The sequence below is a fragment of the Equus asinus genome, chromosome 1, assembly GCF_041296235.1.
Source record: "Equus asinus isolate D_3611 breed Donkey chromosome 1, EquAss-T2T_v2, whole genome shotgun sequence".
Classification (NCBI taxonomy): domain Eukaryota; kingdom Metazoa; phylum Chordata; class Mammalia; order Perissodactyla; family Equidae; genus Equus; species Equus asinus.
This window is the reverse complement of record NC_091790.1, coordinates 201,645,190-201,663,315: the sequence shown is the minus strand read 5'-3', so window position 1 is coordinate 201,663,315 and position 18,126 is coordinate 201,645,190. Positions and strand designations below refer to the sequence as shown.

Below are 18,126 nucleotides of genomic sequence, written 5' to 3'. Positions count from 1 at the left end.
TCCAGCAGCTCATCACTGGGCACAGGGAGACCTTACCCAACGCCCAGATCCCTCCATCTACCCCTGTGGGTCTCAGTTTTCTTAACTGGCCAATGGGGTAACGCCCCGTCTATGTTGCAAGGTGATGTGGGGAGGAAATTAGAGGTGGGGGTGCAGAGAGCTGTGCAGAGTGCACAGGCCACCAGGGATGTGCTGTCACCACTGCCATACCACACGGCATGGGATTGCAGAGCCGAGCGTGGTGCTTCTCCCCAACACAGGGAGCACCCCCGTTTTTGGGTGGGGGGCTCGAGCAACGGCGGCTCCTCAGGGATCGGCCCCCTCCACAGCTCCGGTCACACCAGGACCAGGGACTCCAGCGGGACCAGCCTCCTGGCACTAAGTGGGAGAAGGAAGAGCCACATGAGGGGCCTGGCTCAGGCAGAGGGCCCCCGTGTCCCACGAGCCTGGGGCAGGGTCCTGCACTAAGATGGAAGTGCCACACTCAGGTGGCCGGGTGCCTGGGAGGGGCACTGAGGCCAGGGAAGAGCACCCCCTGGTCCTCACCAGCCCACCTCACCTGGGCAAGCACGCCGGTTGCAGAAGCGGTGCTCCTGGTAAGCTGTAAGGATGTCGGGGCACCAGTGCCCACCGGGCCCTGGGGGACGGTACGCCCGAAGGCGGCGCTGCTGGCCCACCCCGCAGCTTCGGGAGCAAGGTTCCCACGGGGCCCAGGTGGTCCAGGAGCAGTTCCCGGCCACGCAGCCCGGGCCAGGGCACAGCGGCAGCTCTGTGGGAGGCGATAAAGCTGGGCTGGAGCCAGCCCTGGCCCTACAGAACCTGCCCAGCTCAAGGGCAGACCTCCTCCTCTGCCGGACCAGCTCTGACCTCATCCAGACCTTCGGGTTCCCCTTCCAGATCTGATACTGACTATTGTGTGGCTGTGGCCCCTGGGCCTCAGTTTCCCCTTTTTCATAGGGGACAGTAGTCCCAGCCCCACAGGGGCTGCAGAGGGATTTGGAAGGGACCTTGGTTGGGGGGTATTCAGTACACATGTGGGTGAGGATTTGCTGCAAGTTGGCAGCGCTTCCCAGCAGCTGCTGGGGGTGGCAAAGGGGACCAGGGTCCGGAGACAGGCATGGATTCAGATCAGATGCCAAATCAGATAATATTTGCTTAATGGGTATCAGATGTCAGGGTTTGGGGGTGGGGGGCTAGGGGTTAGAATGGATTGTTTGAGGGCAAAGTTGGGGTTAGAGGGGATAGTCAGGGTTCAGACACAGGTCAGGGTCAGAGGTTGAGACTGGAAGTACACGCACCTGTGCAAGAGGGCAGGTTGCAAGGGCGCTCCTGCGAAGTGTCCCCGCTGGTGCAGTTCACCAGGCAGAGGCGGGTGCGGCTGCGCAGAGCAGGGCGAGCGGGGTCTGTGCAGCTGCTGGAGCAGGGGGACCACGGGGACCACAGGCCCCAGCCACCTGGGGGAGGGGAGGCAGGGGCATCTCCTGATGAGTCTGCCCTGGGGTCCCGCCTCCCAGGAAGCAGGTGTGGGGAGGGAGGAGGCCCCGGACTTGCTTTTCCCAAGGGAGGCCGCATGGCAGGGGTGCAGGGAGTGCAGGGCCAGGACCCAAGGAGTCTGGGCTACCTGGAAGGCCCGTCGCTGGCTCCACCGTGGACCCTCCAGCCCCTGTGCCAAAGGAAAACCCAGCTCAGAAATGTTTCCCAGCCTGCAGTGCACCAGGACCAAGCCAGAAGCTGGTGGCTGAGCTCCAGATCCGCCGCTATCTGGTTCAGCCCTTCCTTCCACCTGGTCTCCCACAGACAGTCCAGGTACAGCACTTTCTCGTGGCAGCAAGGTCTTTACTCAAGCCGTTCCTGCTACCTGGCATTCCTTCCCCTCCAATGCTTGTTAACGTCCTTCGCATCCCTCAAACCCCCTCAGATGCTGCCTCCTCCAGGAAGCCCTTCTAGACTGTTGCTCAAGGAGAATTCTCAATCTCCCTGATCTCCCATAGCAGATGGGCCCTCCTACGGGGCTCATCACATACTGAAATGGGTTATCTGAGCCCCTGGATTCCAAGGTCAGGGTCCTCACTACCCCAACTCCAATTTGTGCATTTGGCAAGAGCTCCAGAAATGTTGGTTGAATGTACCTGAATAGAAAAGAAACACAGAGCTAGAAGGTGAGAGGAAGAAAGATGCAGAGAATGAAACAGCGACAGACAGAAATAAGAAAGGACAAGAGGCCAGCTGAAGTGGATTCAGCCAGCCAGACTCTCCCCTCCCGCTTTCCTCACCTGGGCAGTCTGGGCTGGGGCAGTACTCGAGGTCCTGGTGGGGCCCAAGGCAGCCCTGGCCGCCGGGAGCTGGCGTGGGGTGCACACACTGGCGGCTACGGGTGCGGGTGCCGAGCCCGCCACAGGAGCGGGAGCACAGACCCCATGGACCCCAGGGACTGAAGCCACCACCAGCCCTGGAGCAGTCCTCCACAGAGCAAGACAGCTTTCCGTGCACACAGGAGCTGGGGAGAGGGCGTAAGGGTGAGGCGCCAGAAGGACGGACCCTCAGAGAAAGGGGTGTGGGCAAAGGTCTTGGCCCTGAAGGGTGAGGAGATGGAGCCAGGGCTAGCCCAGGCCAGGGGGGCAGAGGGCAGCCCAGTGCTCCCCCTCCTGTGACCTCAAATGTCTCCACCCTCATCGTCCCCCTCACCAGTTGCTGCAGCCTACACGGAGGGTCTGACCCGAGCCCAGCTCATCTCCAGGCCCAAGGGGCTGACCCCCTTCTCCCAGAATGGGTGGGCGAGCCTCAGGGTCAGCGCTGGCGGCTCCCAGCTCCTGCAGCAGCAAGGCTGTCAGCACACACGGGCACTCCTGGGGGGTGGGAGCAGAGGAGAAAGTGCCATCGCACAGGCTGGAGCCACCAGCCCTGGTGCCAGCCCTCTGCACAAAGCAGGCAGGGGAAGAATGGAAGGGGAGGAAGAGAGGTGTGTGGCCCCAGGAGAGGGCCCTGGGCCCCAGAAGAGCACTTCCGGGAACAAGTGGAACTGTTCACCCGCATCAGGGGTATGAATGTGAGAGGTGAGAGGTGCGTGGCCTAGGGGCTTGACCGAGATGGCCAGCCAACCTTGCTACATAGAGCACTTAGCTAGGACACAGGCGAGGTCAACCAAGGCCCTGACAGGACAAGACTTGGAGGCAGCATGGGAGGGGGCTTCAGCTAGGAATCAGAACATCTGAGTTTGCGTCTAGTTCTGCCAATAACTGTCGGCTGACTTGGTGTGTCCATTCCCACCCTGGGGCTCAATGTCATCAGCTCTAAGTCAGGAGGTGGGGACTAGGTGGCTATTCGGGTTCCTGCCAGCCATGGCATTCTGGAACCCTGGCTAGGGGGAGCCCACTGGGATGCCAGCTTCAGGATTAGGGTTCAAAGGAATCGCTGTGCGCCTATAGGGCTGGACAGAGCAGAGTGGGCACCTGCCTGCTGTCTGGACCCCACAGTCAGAGGCAAGGTCTCTGGGGCCAGGCAAAGCAAGGGTGAGGGGACGCTTTCCCCACAAGGGCGTGGAAGGGCAAAGGGGGGCAGTGAGGACCCATGATTCCCTGCAGTGGCCTGAATGGTGTGGGGAGCCACTGAGGCCTGGCAGGAAACCGCCCTTCGCTGCCAGGAGCTGGGCATCAAGGAGCCAGAGGGGACACCCGGCCACACCTCGGTCAGGGGCGGCTCTAAGCTGGAGTTGGGAGCCAGGAAGATGTGCTGGTGAAGGGCAGGGCCCCAGACAACATCCCCATTCCCCGGGGACCAGGGACGCCCAGAGGCTGCAGCGCCTCAGCCTTCGCTCTAAGCACTAGAACTCTGCCTGCCCCTCAACGCAGGCAGCAGAGGCCTCGGACGGCCCCCATGCCCGGATGCTTGCCCAGGATCCTGTGAGGAAGGGGCGAGCTGTCCAGAGGCCACAGGGTCCGTAGAGGTGATGAGCTGATGGGCTGGGGGTAAGGGTGGGCCCTGGGCTCTTGGTCAGGTGGGTTCTGACCTGGACACAGGCCGAGCCATGCTGGAAGGTGCCCTCGGGGCAGTGGCAGCCCTCCTCGCAGCCATCGGAGAAGCAGCCCACCTGCTGAGTGATGTGGGCGCAGGAGAAGGGGCACCCCTCGCTGGGCTGGCACTCCCGGTACAGTCGCCCGGCCGGGCAGCCTGCCTCTGAGGCAACACCTGCGTCAGTGCCCAGCTCCAGCCCCACCGCCCTCTCTGCCTCCTTCTGCGCCCACCTCACCATCTGCCTTTTACTCTCCCCGGTGCCTGTCCCCCACCATCTTTTCCGAGTCGTGCCAACAACACCCTCCCTGAGCTGTGTCCCTCAGGGACAATGTCATGCCCACACCCACAGGCTCCCCCATCCTTGGTACAGCCCAAATCTGGCTACTTCCTCCTCCACTTGCCCATCACTGGCCTGGACAAAAGGCACCCATGCGTCAGGGTCAAATGTCAGCATGGGAATCAAACCTAGGTCGGAGTGTCAAGGGCAGAGCCTGGGCTGGGGCTCACCTCTGCAGACTTGTGTGTGGCAGGTGCGGCTCTGGCGGACAGGCCCCAGGCAGGGGGGCCGGGCGCAGAGTCGAGAGCGCAGCTGCTCCCCTCCCCCACACGAAACACTGCAGTCCTCCCAGGGGCCCCAGGAGCTCCACACCCCAGGGCCAGGGCAGCCAGGCACCTCCTGGCATTGCAGGATGCCTGCCACACAGGTGCTGGGGACAAGGAGGAGGCTTCAGAAGACAGGCCACCCCCCCAACTCCCGGGAGGGCCCTATTGCCAGGCTGGCAGCCCATCCCCTCCCTGCTTCTCTTGGCTCACCAGTTGTCACACGGCCCAGTCACCACCTCTCCGGGTTCCAAGCTCTGCCAGGAGCTGAGCCCAGACCCTGCTGAGCGGCTCTGGTTCTCGGGGATCCCTGAGGGCACAGGAGTGGGGCTGGGGACTCCAGACAGCTCAGTGTACCCCCTAAATCCCTCCTCCTACCCCACTGCCTTCTACCTCCCTCCCCACCAGACTCCACCCCACGGTGCCCCAGATCCTGGACATGGGACATGAAAGCCCCAACATGGACCAGCCAAGGGACGTGGTAGGATTCAGGGGAGACTAAGGCCTCGAGCATTGGGGAGGCCAAGGTTACCCATTCCTATCCTGTGGCCCCAGGTTGGGCCCAATGGGCAGAGGACCAGGGGCCAGGAAGGGGGCGCTGCAATGCTCTGGGGACCCATGGGCGAGGACAAGGGGTGGCACTGACCCATGGCTCCAGGCTGGTACTGGCAGCGGCAGTGGGCGGGGGACACACAAAGGCCATCCTGGGACAGCTGCCCAGGGGGACACCCACAGCTGGGCTGGCAGGCCGTCGAGCCTGGCTGGCACATCATCCCCAGGGACAGGTCCTGGCAGGAGCGGGGGCAGGGCCGCCCACAGGGAAGAAGCTCCTGGCCACCCCCACAGTCTGTGGCAGGAGGGAAGCAGAGAGGGTGGTGCTGAGTCGGGGCCCATCCTGAGGGATACTATCCTGCCATGCCCCCCACCTGCAGGGACCTCCCACCTTACCCCAGGGTCATGGGATGAGTGACCCAATGGCTGCTCCTCACAGAGAGTGACATGCATGTGTACAGGGGACTCAAAGGTCAGAGTCAGCGTCTCCCCAGCTTTACAAGGGACCCTCCCAGACCTCTGTGGAAGCCCTCACCTGTGCATCGGGTGGAATTGTCTTGGCAAGGGCGACTCTGCCTATGGCCCCCAGGACAGGGCCTGCCTCCCTCAGTGGGGGGCCAGCTACACACCCGGCTCCGATGGGACTGCCCCAGGCACACGTCACAGGGAGACCACGGTCCCCATGGGCTCCAGGCTCCATCCACTGTGCCAGAAAGACAGAATCATCTGCCTTAGGAGGCTCAGGAGGCCCAGCCTATTGGGACTGGGGCAGACTAGTGGGGGCATCTCACCTGGGCACGCAGTGCGGCTGGGGCAGGTCTCCCGCTGATGCTGGGCCCCTGCCTCCCCGGCCTCCCCGGGGCACGGGGCTCCCCCGTGCTGAGGAGGGGGGCAGGTGCAGGCCCTGGAGCGGGTCCTCATCTGGCTCCTGCAGGGCTGGGTGCACGCTGTCCACTCCGACCACGGGCACCAGCCTCCAGGCACTGTGGGGAACAATGGCGGGCGCTGGGGCACTGCTGTCCTTTCCCCAGGCCCAGCCTTCTGCGACCCTGGGCCGCTTCTCCTCACCTCCCTCTGAGCTGGGTATGTACCTGGGCAAGGCAGGTCTGTGCAGGTCAGCCTCCCCTCCGAGCAGGTGCTGGGCGGGGCATGCAGGCAAAGGAGGGAGAGCCTACGCTCAGTCCTGCCCGTACCCTCCACACGCACCCCTCCTGGGCTGCCTCTTCTCTCCCCCTCACCCCTAGCCCCCCATTTCCCTTTGAGGTCTTGGATCTGTGACCCCTCCCTTTCTCCAGTGCCTCCAGATCCTGCTCCCTGTCCCACTGAGGGCCTCTCGGGTGTCCTGCAGACCGTGTGTCCTACGGGGGAATGATTACAGGTCGTCTGCTGCCGACTGGGGCCAGACAGTGAGAGGAAACACTGCCCGTGTCACCTCTCCTCCCCCTCAGAGAACACACCCAGCCCCCGGCTCCCAGAGCACAAACCATGGAGCTGGCCGCCTCAGTTTCCTCACCTATCAGACAGGGGTTAGGGTGCCTGCCGCATCTTCTCAGGGACTGTGGGGGTCTAACGTGCATCAGCTGACACCAGGAGAGCTCAGGTATGCCAGAAATGAAGTGGGCTAGTCCTGCCCTCACCCTGTACCTGCATCCCGCCCATGCTCTGCCCTCACCCCTGCACCTGAATCCTGCCCGAGCCCCGCCCTCACCCCTGCACCTGCCTTCTGCCTGCGCCCCGCCCTCACCCCTGCACCTGCATCCTGCCCAAGCCCCCCCTCACCCCTGCACCTGCATCCTGCCCATGCTCCGCCTTCACCCCTGCACCTGCATCCTGCCCGCGTGCCCGCCTCACCAGTAGTTGCAGCCGTCTGGCCTCGCCAGCTGAGTGCCCGGCCGGTGCCACTCCCCAGTCAGCAGGTCCAGGCAGCTGCAATGGCCAGGCTGTACGCAGATGGCCCGGTCGGCACTCAGCACCTGGCCTGGGGGGCAGTAACAGCCGGGCTGGCAGTGCCACACACAGTGCTGGGGACAGTAAAGGAGGGCTCCAGTCAGGCAGAAAATGGGGCCTAAGGAGGTGGGGACAGGGTGCCTTGGGGGTCAGCACAGTCACAGGAGGTAAGAATGAGGCTGAGGAGGGCAGAGGGGAGAAAGTGCGAGGCTCCAGTTCACGGTTGTTATGTTCTAGACACAGTTTATACCTCGAAGTTTTGTTGAGAAAGGCAGGGAGGACAACAAGCCAGGCTTCGAGTTTCCATGGAGTTTCTGCCGTGGCCCCTCCCCAGGGGAGGAGACGGGATGGGGAGGAGAGCCTGTGAGAAGCTTCCCTGGGTGGGAGTGTTCTCCAAATGTGAACCCCACGGAGGGTTCAGGGGGAACCTGGGTATCTCCCGGACCTCCCCAGAACTTAGAGAGCAGGGGACCAGAAGGCTGGTGGGAGAGGGAGGCCATTTGGGAAGGAGCTGGGTCCTGTGGGGGAGGCCGGGAGCCAGGCACCACCCCTTCCTCCTCCCTCTGTCTGTGTGGAGCCTCCCCAACCTCCTTAGACAGGGCCCCACAGCACCATCCCTCCTCCACGGCTCTGGGCATCTTTGATCCGGGTCTGCTTCCCCACCACGATGCAGGCTCCACAAGACACGGAGATGCCTCTGTCCCTCTCCATGGTCCTGGGCAGTCACTCAGCAAACAGTCTCACACACCCAAGCAAATTCACATGCACACACATGCACACAAACACTCATTTACACAGACGCACACACAGTCAAGGTCGGTACACTAAAGTGCTGGTGGTGTATAAGATGAGATAATGGAATAATTTCCCCTTCCTATGTGTTTACGCTATTTTTGTAATAAACTGCTTAAATCGAGAAATGTTGGCTGTAACGAGACGAGGGCTATTGAGTGAGCCTCATCCCCTGGAACGAGAGGAGCCGGCCTGGTGGGCGCAGACCCCACCCCGCCCTGCCAGGGCTGGACTGCCCCAGGCTAGAAGGGGCCATGTCCCAAAGCCACACCCTGCTTTCCCACAAAGGGATGCTTGGGGCAGTGGTCAGGCACGCGTGCCAAGGGAGCCCAGACTCACCACTAGGTCATCACAGGAGCGTGGACAGGGAGGGCCACAGCGGCTGTACTCGGCCCCTTGAATGGCCGTGCAGTTGGTCACTAGGGGAGGGCACAGGATGGGCTGAGTGTGTGGGTTGCCCACCCCGGCCCGTTGCCCTGTGAAGCTTCCTCCAGGTTCCCCACCTTTGCTCCTTGACTCCCCTCCCCCACCCCTGGCAGGTACCTGGGCATGGCAGAACCTGGCAGGTCTCCCCCTGGGCCCGAGGCCCCTCGCAGTAATCCCCCAGGCCCTGGGGCAGGGGCTGGTCGCAGGCTCGGGTCCGGCTCCGCAGGCCTCCCCCACAGCTCCGGCTACAGCTGGACCACGGCCCCCAAGGACCCCAGCCCCCAGCTCCTAGGGGGACAGCAGAGGAAGAAGTGGTGGGGGGCTTGACCAGGGCCAGGGGTATCCACAGGGCACAGAGGGCACCATCCAGGGCCCCAAGGGACTCACGGTCACACCCTGGCAGGAGGCAGGGCTCCTCCTCAGCCTCGGGGCCTGGGCAAAGAGGCGTGACCGAGGCCGGTGGGGGCAGCAGCGCCATGCTGGACAGCACCATGCCAGGGCGCCTGGTGCAGAAGCGGTGCCGGTGGCGTCGGGCAGGGCCACAGGAGGCCGAGCACTCACTCCATGGGGTCCAGGGCGACCACGTGGGCTGACCTGAGGGTGCACAGGACGGGGAGGCGGAGACAGGACGGAGCGAGCACAGGCTGGAGGGGCCAGCCGGCAGAGATGATGCACAAGGACAGGGGTGCCCCTCCTCCCTGCCCCCACCTCTCTCGAGGGCTTTGTCCCCACCCCCGTGCAGGCCCACTGTGGTGACAGGGAGTGTGCAGGGGGCAGTCAGGAGTGGCCCCTTCTCACCCTCCGCACAAGGCCAGGAGGTGCAGTTGGTAATGAGCCCAGAGACACAGGAGCTGGAAGAGGAGCGGCAGATGTTGGGGCGCTGCTACAGGCTGAACTGTGTCCCCCCAACTCTTATGTTGGAGTCCAAACATACGTGAATGTGACTGCAGATGTGACCTTATCTGGAGGGAGGGTCTTCAGAGAGGTGATCAAGTTAAAATGGGGTCATTAGGGTGGCCCTAATCTAATATGACTGGTGTCCTTATACAAAGGGAAAACGTGGACACAGAGACAGACGTGCACAGAGGAAGATCGTGTGAGGACACAGGGAGAAGACGGCCACATGGATACAGACTGGAGGGACGCAGCTACAAGCTCAGCAATGCCGACGGCTGCCAACAACTCCAGGGGCCTGGAACACACTCTCCCTCACAGCCCTCAGGGGGAACCAACCCTGCTGACACTTGGATCTTAGATTACTAGCCTCCAGAATTGTGGGAAGATAAACTTCAGTGTTCAGGCCACCAGTTTGTGGGGTTACCGCGGCAGCCCCAGCAGACTAGACAGGTGGGAAGAGAGAAGATTGGTGGGGGTGGCGTGGGCGAGGGGGCGAGCAGGCTCAGCCCCAGAGAGCTGGAGGGCCGTGCCTGGGGGGGACGGGGCGTCTCCAGGGCCCACTGGAGGGCAACATCCCTGCCACTGAGGAGGGACAGCAGGGGCCTTAGGGGTCACGGGGCCACTGCATCTCACCAGTTCTCACAGGGACGAAGAACAGCACTGCCCGGGGGGTGGAGGTGCCCCCCGTGGGCGCAGGGGCAGTCCTGGGAGGGCACACACACGTTGTTCTGGAATCAAAAGCCCTCCGTCATCTTCTGCTTTCCAGGCTGGCCTGCTCTCCGAGTCAGAGCTCAGCACCCCCTTCCCAGGCTCCCACCCTTCAAAGGCTTCTCCCCAACATCAGGAAATGCACGCCCTCAGCTGCGGGGACCACGGGGAGGGGCCCAGAGCACCCAGTTTCTGGGAGAAAAAGACCGTCTCTGATCGCAGGACATGAGACTGAACTGTCAAATGTCCACAAAATCAACTAACAAAATAGGAAACGTGCAATTGGTACAGCAATGATGTAAAAAGCCCACATTTTCATCAACAAAAGAAGACCAGACCAAACTATGTGCACAAGGAGTTCAGACAGAAGTCGCTTGTGTCTCAAATTTTTTAAAAAAACAGCCATCCAGCAGCATGATTCAAAGTCAATTGTACTGAGGTTTGCTGGCCAGGCCCTGGGAAGCACTTTACTGTCTTACAGACTTACAGGGGCACCTTATTAACCCAATTTTACAAACAAAGAAGCCCAAGGTCACAGAGCTACCACTGCAAGGGCCTGATTTGAACCCAGACCCGACAGGAGTCTGTCCCTGAACCACACCTACGGTCCAGCAGCATCTCTGTAAGCCCTCCCGACCACCCCACAAGCTTTTGTCCAAACTCCTCCACACCCACCTCATTTCCCAGCCCTGGTTCCCCCCGCCCTCTGACGGGAGTGGCCACCTCCCTGCTCTCCACATCCTCCAATCTCTGATGGGCAAGTCAGGTCCAGCTCCTCCAGGAAGCCCGCCATGACTGACCCAGCCCCTGCCCCTCTGCACCTTGCACTCCACAACGTGCAAAGCTCACTTCCTGGGCATCACATGGTTCTGTCTTCATTCTAGGGGCTCTGGGTCTGGTTTTCTCAGAGTGGAGGCTTCTTGAGGGCAGAGCCTGCTTCCCCCACAGTGTAGCCTAGCCCAAGACTGAGCATACAGTGGTGCTCAATAAGTAACTGGTGATAACATAAGAGGTCAGAGCACTCAAGCAGGCAGGAATCACAAAGACCTTCTAGACCTATCACCAAACCAGACAAGAGGGCCTTGGGAGACACATGTGACTCACCCAGGGTCACCTGCAGCTGCTGGCAAAGTTGAGCCCTGAGTTCAGTGCTCTGTCCTCAACTCTGCAAGGTCTCCCTGGCTCCAGCCCCATACCTTTGGCTGTGGCTCTGCCCAGGCCCTGCCCATCCCTTCCCTGCCACCCAGGGACCCCAGGCCCAGAGGAGGCCAGGCGGGGAGGACACCCACCAGCAGGAGCGTTCCGGAAGGGCAGTAGCAGCCAGGGTGGCAGGTCTGGTTAGTCCCTTGAGGAGCGCTGAGCTCTGCACAGGAGGCAGGGCCCTCGGCACAGTCCAGCCACCGCTTGCCCCTGGGACACACGCCAGGCACCGGCCCTGAGGACACAGAAATTGATGGCCCAGCCCAGGTGCTCTCAACTCTCCCCCAGGCTCCCAAACCCAGAAAGGCATCAGCTCTGGGGTGGCTGGGTATGTTGTGGGGCTGCACAGGAGCTCAGGGAGGGGTCCCTGCAGTGACAGGGAGGGGATGACAGGGCCCTGAGTCGGGTGGGGATGAGAACTGAGGGCAGGGACATGGTGGAGGAAGTGCGTGCCCAGGGCAGCCCTCACCTGCACAGGGCTGCAGGCCACAGGGGGAGAAGTCCATCAGGCTGTGGGGGCCACCACCTCGGGTGCGGTTCCGGTAGCCACCACCACAGGGCACGGAGCACGGAGACCAGGGGCCCCACTCCCCACCAGGACCTTGGGGGAGGGCACTCAGGTCACAGCAGCCCTGCCCTAGTAGCCAGCACAGCCCCGCCTCCTCCTCCCACCCAGACACCCGGTCACTCGTACCCCGGATCCCAGACCCCTGCAGCCTCACATCCCACCTCGGGAGAACTCACACCTCCTCAGGAGGTTCCGGGGTTCGGCCTGGAACAGGGCTGGCCTCCAGGGAGAACCCCTCTCAGGGCCCTCTGGGGACCACGTCTTTGTGGCATCTCTTAAGGAAAGCCCTTGCACCTCTCTCGGGGTCCGGGGGGTAGGGACTTGGAGTGTTCTTGGCTCCTTTCTGGAGGGTTCTGAGGACCTTGTTCTCACCTTGACATGGCCGCAGGCTACAGAATTCAGCCTCCATGTCTGGGCCCTGGCAGGCAGGTCCCCCGAAGGCAGCAGGGGGCGCAGTGCCCGCCCGGAAGCGCCGCCGAAGGCCCACGTTGCAGCTGCGGCTGCAGACACTCCACGGGGTCCAGGGGCTCCAGCCACAGGCCACTGCAGGGTGGGTGTGGGGAGAAGCACAGTACGTGTGAGGCCAGGCCAAGTCACCCCTCGACCCCAACTTCCCCAAGGCATCACCGAACCCCCCAGGGTTGATCTCTGAAGGGGCTGGCACCCCCTAGGGTCCCTGAGGACCCACACTGTCCATTCCTGAGCATCAGCGGTACCTGGGCAGGGCTCCGAGGTGCACACCATCTCGCCAGAGATGCAGGTGCTGCAGAGAGGGGGCCCACAGTCAGCCCCTGCCCCTGGGAACCCCATCCCCAGGGCAACCTGGCCAGGACCACCATGTCCACTGCACAGCAGAGAACCCCAAGGGTCCGGGAGGTAAAGCAAGTTGCCCCGTGTGCCACACGAAGTTCACGTCGTGACCCAGGATTCCTACCAGGTGAGAACTCCACCCTCCATGAGCCCCCGGTGCTTAGGCACCCTACTGCCCTTCGTCCCGCAGTTTTATCAAGGAGTCACCTTTTCATACTTTTTATTCCACTTGTGTGTGTATATTAAACACTGTGAGGAAATGACTGTGAGCGGCTCTCCAGGCCAGATAGGAGCAACTTAGGAAGAGCAGACCCCCAGCTCGTGTCTCTTGGGGAGGAGGACCCTGTGCTTTCTTCCCTCTTACTCTTCTCCAACGAATGTTTTAAAGCCCACTTGTCAAATACATGGAAGTTCCAGAAAAAGAGTCCATGAGAGAAAAAGCAAAATGGAAGGAGGCGGGGGGAGAGGAAGAATGAAGGAGGGAATTGGGGGAGGGGCCGGGGATAGGAAAAAAAAAAGATGGAAAAATATCAAATGAAAGAAAATGACAAAGAGGGAAAGGAATTAGTGCGCCCCCTGCTGGCAGGGCCTGTGTCCGCGCGAGTGTTGGAGGCTTCAAGGTTTCTGAGCAGAAATCCAGTGGCTCCAGGCAGGGGATTATATTCAGGAGAGAGAAACAGAGGTAACTGGAGGAGAGGTTAGCTGCCTCCCTCCAGGTGCTGGTTCCATCCCTTGCCTCTCTCAGCCTCAGGCTTCCCATAAGTCAAATGGGCATGACAGTTCCTAACCAACACCCAGCCATAGAGGCGGGTATCTCATTCCCTTAGCATTCCCGCCACCCATGCCCAGCACCATGCTGAGCCCCTCGGTGCACGTGAGTCCACACCTGCCCACCTCTGTAGCCACCAAGCCCCTCTCCTCCAACCCCTCCCCTCACCCCGGCACTGGGGACCCACCAATTGTTGCAGGAGTCCAGCTGAGCCACTTCTCCAGGCGCATAGAGCTGCCCGTGCAGCTGGCAGGGGCACCGACTGGGGGGCAGGCAGCTGGCATTGTGCAGGAAGAGGCCAGGGGGGCAGGCGCAGCCGGGGGCGCAGAAGCCTGTGCACTCCACCCCAGGGCCCTGCGCCAGGCACAGCCGAGGGCACGGGCCCCCCTCCTGGTGGCACTGCTCCATCGAGCGGAACACCATGTCCCCTGGGCACTGGGCTGGATGGGAAGACAGAATGTCGCAGAGGCGAGAGGGAAGGGTAGGGAGATGGAGGGACTGAGGGGAGCCTGCATGCAGGTGTCGGGATGGCAGCCAGTCAGCAAGACTGAGAAGTCGGAGGAAGCCCCCTCCCTTGGGCCACAGCCAGTGCCTGGTCCCCAGTGGGTGGGAGCTGGAGGAGACACAGGATATTTGGCAGTCTCCCTTAGCTCAAGGAATGGCCTATCCTGGAGCCAGAGGTCAGTGATGTGCGGGGGCAGGGAGGGGTCAAAATCCCAGGGGCTGACTGGACGTCGGGGCTGGAGAATGGGGGTGGGGGTGGCACCTGTGCAGGGCTGTGTGTTGCAGTCCTTGGTCTGGCTGTGGGGTCCCTGGCACTCGGAGTCCCCAGGAGCGGAGGCAGAGCAGCTGCGCCCACGTGTCTGGATGCCTCCATCACAGGGGGCTGAGCAGGTGGACCAGGGGGACCACAGACCCCAGACACTTGGCACTGTCAGGAAGAGCCGAGTCCACTCTCACGGACACAGCAAGGAGGTGTGGCATGCAGGGTCTTAACTGTAGCTTCAGCCCCCACCATCACCTACACCTCCTGGGCTGTCCCAAACACTCCTTCAGGCTAGGTCCGCCCTGCTAGCCATGGGGTGGGCTTCCTGGGGAGGATGGCAGGGGGCAGGGGAGAAGCTTCGGACAACAGCTAGGTTTGGCCCCCTCCCCGTCTCCATGTTGAGAACCTTCCTAAGGGGTCATTCTTCTCCTGTGCCCCTCACCCAGCCCAGTGCCCAGGCCACCCCAGGGACAGACGGGGGCATGCCTGGGCACATAGTGGGGCTGCAGGGCTCCTCCTCGGTGGCCTCTCCAGGGCAGGATGTGTCCCTAGGGCTGGAGCAGAGCCGGGTACGACTGCGCCGGCCTGGGCCCCCTCCAGGGGCGAGGCAGCTCCGGGAGCACGAGGACCAGGGTGCCCAGGGCGTCCAGCCCAGTGTCTCTGCAGAGGAAGGGCAGCTTACTGTAGGGTCCTGGCGGGGCTGAGGAGGCCTGGGGGACCCCGGGCAGGTCTGAGAGGCTATGGGGGCCAGAGAAGGCCATGAGGACGGGGAGTGCTGCTCTGGGCTGGGGCGCTGCCTCTGCCCCTCTGGGACCCCCACTGTCGGGCCCAGGTCTCAATTTTGGAGCAGAGCTTCCCATAGAACCTGGCTCCAACTTGTCCACACCTCCACCTGTGGGCCTGCCTGCAACTGGACAGGTCCACCACCCATCCTCACTTTCCCCAGATCAGCTCTTCCAGAGCCTTCTAAACAACTGTCCTTCATTCAGCTTCAATGCTGGAAACCCCAGAGACCCCTCAGACACCTGTCAGTGCACCAGCAGCCACTCTCAACCGGCCTCTCCCTCCCTGTCCTGCTGCAAGAGCCTGGCCCAGACCCCTGGACCCACACCTGCACCCCCAACTCTCCTGCTCTCCCCTCCGCCTCATCCTCGGCTGCGGAAAGAAAGGAACAGTCGAGGCACTTTCATCTGGCCTCCAGCAGCTGTTGCCCTACGTGCACAGCCAGTGGCTTCAGCCTCCCCCTTGCCCTGCTCGCAGACGCCCCCCGCTCCCAGAACCCCCTGCTCCTGGGCTGTCCCTGTGTGAGGAGAACACCACCTGGGCCCAGGCCTCCGGCTGCTCCTCATCAAAGCCCCGGGCATCAGGCCTGCTCCAGGGCTGCCTCTGGGCTGGGAGGCTTCACTGACTACCGGTGCAGAGTGACTGGCAGGCAGAGCCTGCCGTGTTCCTATGGCAGCGATGGCGGTGTGCAGGGAGCGAGGCTGGCCCTGGGAGGGGTGGCGGGCTCCTGACCATACCTGTCCCACACTTGGTGTGGCAGACCTGAACCTCCTGCCTGTTGCCTTCACACGGGGCACCGCCAGAAGCAGCCGGAGGGTTGGAGGGAGACCTGGGGAGAGAGGCAGCCTGGCGCCCGCTCTCCTCTCCCTGCCCCTCCCTTCTGCCTTCTTCGTCCTTCTGACCTCAACCACCACCCTCTGCCGATGCCCTTTGACTCCCACCACCACCCGGTCAGCTCAGCTGGCTCTGCCCCTCCACCACACTCCTTCCCTTCCTTCTCCCATTTTCCTTTCTCCCCTCACTGGCTCTGTCCTGCACACCTGAACCTGGCCCTCACTCCAGAGCCACAGGAGCGGTCACAGGGACCCCAGGAGGACCAGGCTGACCAGCCGCAGGGCACAGGGCAGCCCCCTGGTTCACACAGCAGAGCCCCCTTCTCACACGTGCTGTAGGGGAGGGAGAGGCCAAGGAGGTCAGGACTGGGAAGGGTGGGGTGGGGAGGGGACTGCCCCCTAATTCAGGCCCTGTGCACGGGAGCTGACGCCCTCACCACTGGCTGCAGTTGTCCAGGAGGAAGGGCATCCCCGGCTGCTTCAGCTCTTCACCCACAAGGCAGGGGCACTGGGAGAGGGGCAGGCAGTGGGAGTCATGGAGGAGCAGCCCAGGAGGGCAGCGGCACCCTGAGGTGTGGGGAGAAGGGCACTCAGCCCCAGTGCGGGGGGCAGCAGGGAGGGGAGGCTGGAGACTAAGGGCTGGTAGGCACCCCACACTCCCCTGGAGGGCTCTCTGCACATCACCCCTGCTCGCCAGGTCTGCCCTCACCCTGCAGACAGTGTCCACTGCAGCTTCTGTTGGCCTCGGGATCCAGGCAGGAAGGAGGGCATGGGGGCACCAGCCCCTTCTGGCAAAGCTCAGCACTAACATGCACACGGCCCAGCCCGCAGTCTGGGCGGAGATGGGTACAAGATGGGGTGGGTACCAGGAGGCCCAGAAACCCGCTCCAACGGCCGCACCACCACGGGATGCCCCTACCCCAGCCCTACCACCCCTGGATGCCCCTACCCAAGCCCCGCTTGCCTTACCTGTGCCCCCTGTGCAGGGCTGCAAGCCGCAGGGTGCTCTCTCCTGGGAGGCCCCGGGGCAGGGGGCGCCACCATTCTTGGGAGGAGGGTCCACACAGCTCCTCCGGCGACTCCGATGGCCACCTCCACAGGAGACACTGCAGGGCCCCCAGGCCTCCCACACAGCCCACGCCCCAGCCACTGCAGGGGGAGCAAGAATGGACACGAGCCACGTGAGCCCAGGGAGACGTGGACCACACCAGAGAGAGCAGGGCAGCAGAGCAGAGAGGAGCCAGGACGGCCCCCAGCACCCAGGGGACTCCAGGTTCCTCTCCTGTCCCAAGAAACCTCCCCTAGGAGAGGTCTCTAGACGCCTCCCGGGATAAAGGCTCTAGCCACTGCAAGAGGGCTGGGACAGTGGGAACCCTGGAGCAGGGCGCCTGCTAGTGGCAGTGGATAGAGAGCCGGTTAGGAGGCCAGATGTGGGGACTGAAGAGACCCCTGCAGGGTGGGGGTAACTCCTCCGGATCCACCGAACAAAAGGGCTACAAGGCCTTCTGCTCAGAACCCAGGACAAGTGGCACAGCCCATTAATACCCTCGCTCTAAGGTGGGGGCGGCCACTGCTCCAGTGCCCACGCTTGAGAAGGTTAGGGACCAGGTCAGGGCCGGGCAGGCAGGGAAAGGGCCGGGCCGGGGAGGAGGCTTCCTGACAAGGACTTTGGAGGTGCGAGGCTGTGACATCGGAAGTGGGCTGTCCTCCTAGAGTCCCGGAGAGGAGCCTGGACAGTGGGGTCCCAAAGGAGAGCAGAGGCATTTCCCTGGTGTGGGTCTTAGATGGGAACCCACCTCAGGTGTCCCACCCGGGGGGCCTGAGGAAGCCCGGGGGGCTGGGGTACCAGTTACCTGGGCAGGCCTGCATGAAGCAGGGCTGGCTGCGGAGCCGGTCAGGCGGGCAGCTGCCCCCAGGCAGGGGAGGCCACAGCAGCTCCCGGCGCTGGAAGGCGAGGCCCAAGCCACAGCTACGGCTGCAGCTGCTCCAGCCAGACCAGGGTGCCAGCCCACAGTCCACTGCAGGGGGACAGGTGGGCTGGGTTCAGAGGGGGCTCATGCAGGAGCAGGGCCCTCAGCAGTGCCCTTTGGCCTGGCACATACCACAGCCATCCTCATCTGAGCCGTCCTGGCAGTCACGGTGCCTGTCACAGCGCCGCTCGGCGGGCAGACACTCCCCACTGCCGCAGCTCAGCTGGCTCGGGGAGCAGAGGGCTCGTGAGGCTAGCAGCCCGGGCAGGGCTGTTGTGGGCACCGTGAAGGGCACAGTGCTCGCTGTCCATGGAGGGGAAGCAGAAAGGAAGCCACATAAATGATCCTGGCTGGATGATAAATCAAGCCCCTTCAACCTCAGGCCAAGAGCAGAACATCCTCCGGATGCCTCCCACGCCCAGTGTAGGCTTCCCTCTCCTATATGTGGCTGAGATCATGGGGTCTTTGGTCTACACAGGATCTCTCATACTCTC

General features: G+C 62.8%; 1 protein-coding gene across 6 annotated transcripts in view; it reads right to left on the bottom strand.

Moving 5' to 3' along the window:
• Nucleotides 1-18,126, bottom strand: part of LOC106824298 (SCO-spondin) — a 54,953-nt gene that overhangs the window by 10,786 nt on the left and 26,041 nt on the right. For all 6 annotated transcript variants that reach the window (XR_011505178.1, XR_011505177.1, XR_011505179.1 and 3 more), the window contains exons 49-81: nt 17,765-17,935; nt 17,516-17,680; nt 16,632-16,811; nt 16,372-16,494; nt 16,100-16,229; nt 15,870-15,995; nt 15,567-15,658; nt 14,533-14,706; nt 14,047-14,211; nt 13,468-13,720; nt 12,418-12,464; nt 12,074-12,244; nt 11,603-11,734; nt 11,223-11,368; nt 9,859-9,953; nt 9,127-9,179; nt 8,716-8,922; nt 8,446-8,616; nt 8,242-8,321; nt 7,015-7,184; nt 6,255-6,301; nt 5,955-6,146; nt 5,699-5,866; nt 5,258-5,458; nt 4,825-4,921; nt 4,519-4,718; nt 4,007-4,173; nt 2,686-2,846; nt 2,274-2,497; nt 1,622-1,663; nt 1,299-1,454; nt 560-769; nt 211-378 (exon numbers count right to left, since the gene is read on the bottom strand). Coding sequence is in view for 2 of the 6 variants with exons in the window: in XM_070515568.1 (XP_070371669.1) it covers nt 211-378; nt 560-769; nt 1,299-1,454; nt 1,622-1,663; nt 2,274-2,497; nt 2,686-2,846; nt 4,007-4,173; nt 4,519-4,718; nt 4,825-4,921; nt 5,258-5,458; nt 5,699-5,866; nt 5,955-6,146; nt 6,255-6,301; nt 7,015-7,184; nt 8,242-8,321; nt 8,446-8,616; nt 8,716-8,922; nt 9,127-9,179; nt 9,859-9,953; nt 11,223-11,368; nt 11,603-11,734; nt 12,074-12,244; nt 12,418-12,464; nt 13,468-13,720; nt 14,047-14,211; nt 14,533-14,706; nt 15,567-15,658; nt 15,870-15,995; nt 16,100-16,229; nt 16,372-16,494; nt 16,632-16,811; nt 17,516-17,680; nt 17,765-17,935 (4,884 nt within the window). In the remaining 4 variants the exon portion in view is untranslated. The remainder of the gene's footprint in view (nt 1-210; nt 379-559; nt 770-1,298; nt 1,455-1,621; nt 1,664-2,273; nt 2,498-2,685; nt 2,847-4,006; nt 4,174-4,518; nt 4,719-4,824; nt 4,922-5,257; nt 5,459-5,698; nt 5,867-5,954; nt 6,147-6,254; nt 6,302-7,014; nt 7,185-8,241; nt 8,322-8,445; nt 8,617-8,715; nt 8,923-9,126; nt 9,180-9,858; nt 9,954-11,222; nt 11,369-11,602; nt 11,735-12,073; nt 12,245-12,417; nt 12,465-13,467; nt 13,721-14,046; nt 14,212-14,532; nt 14,707-15,566; nt 15,659-15,869; nt 15,996-16,099; nt 16,230-16,371; nt 16,495-16,631; nt 16,812-17,515; nt 17,681-17,764; nt 17,936-18,126) is intronic.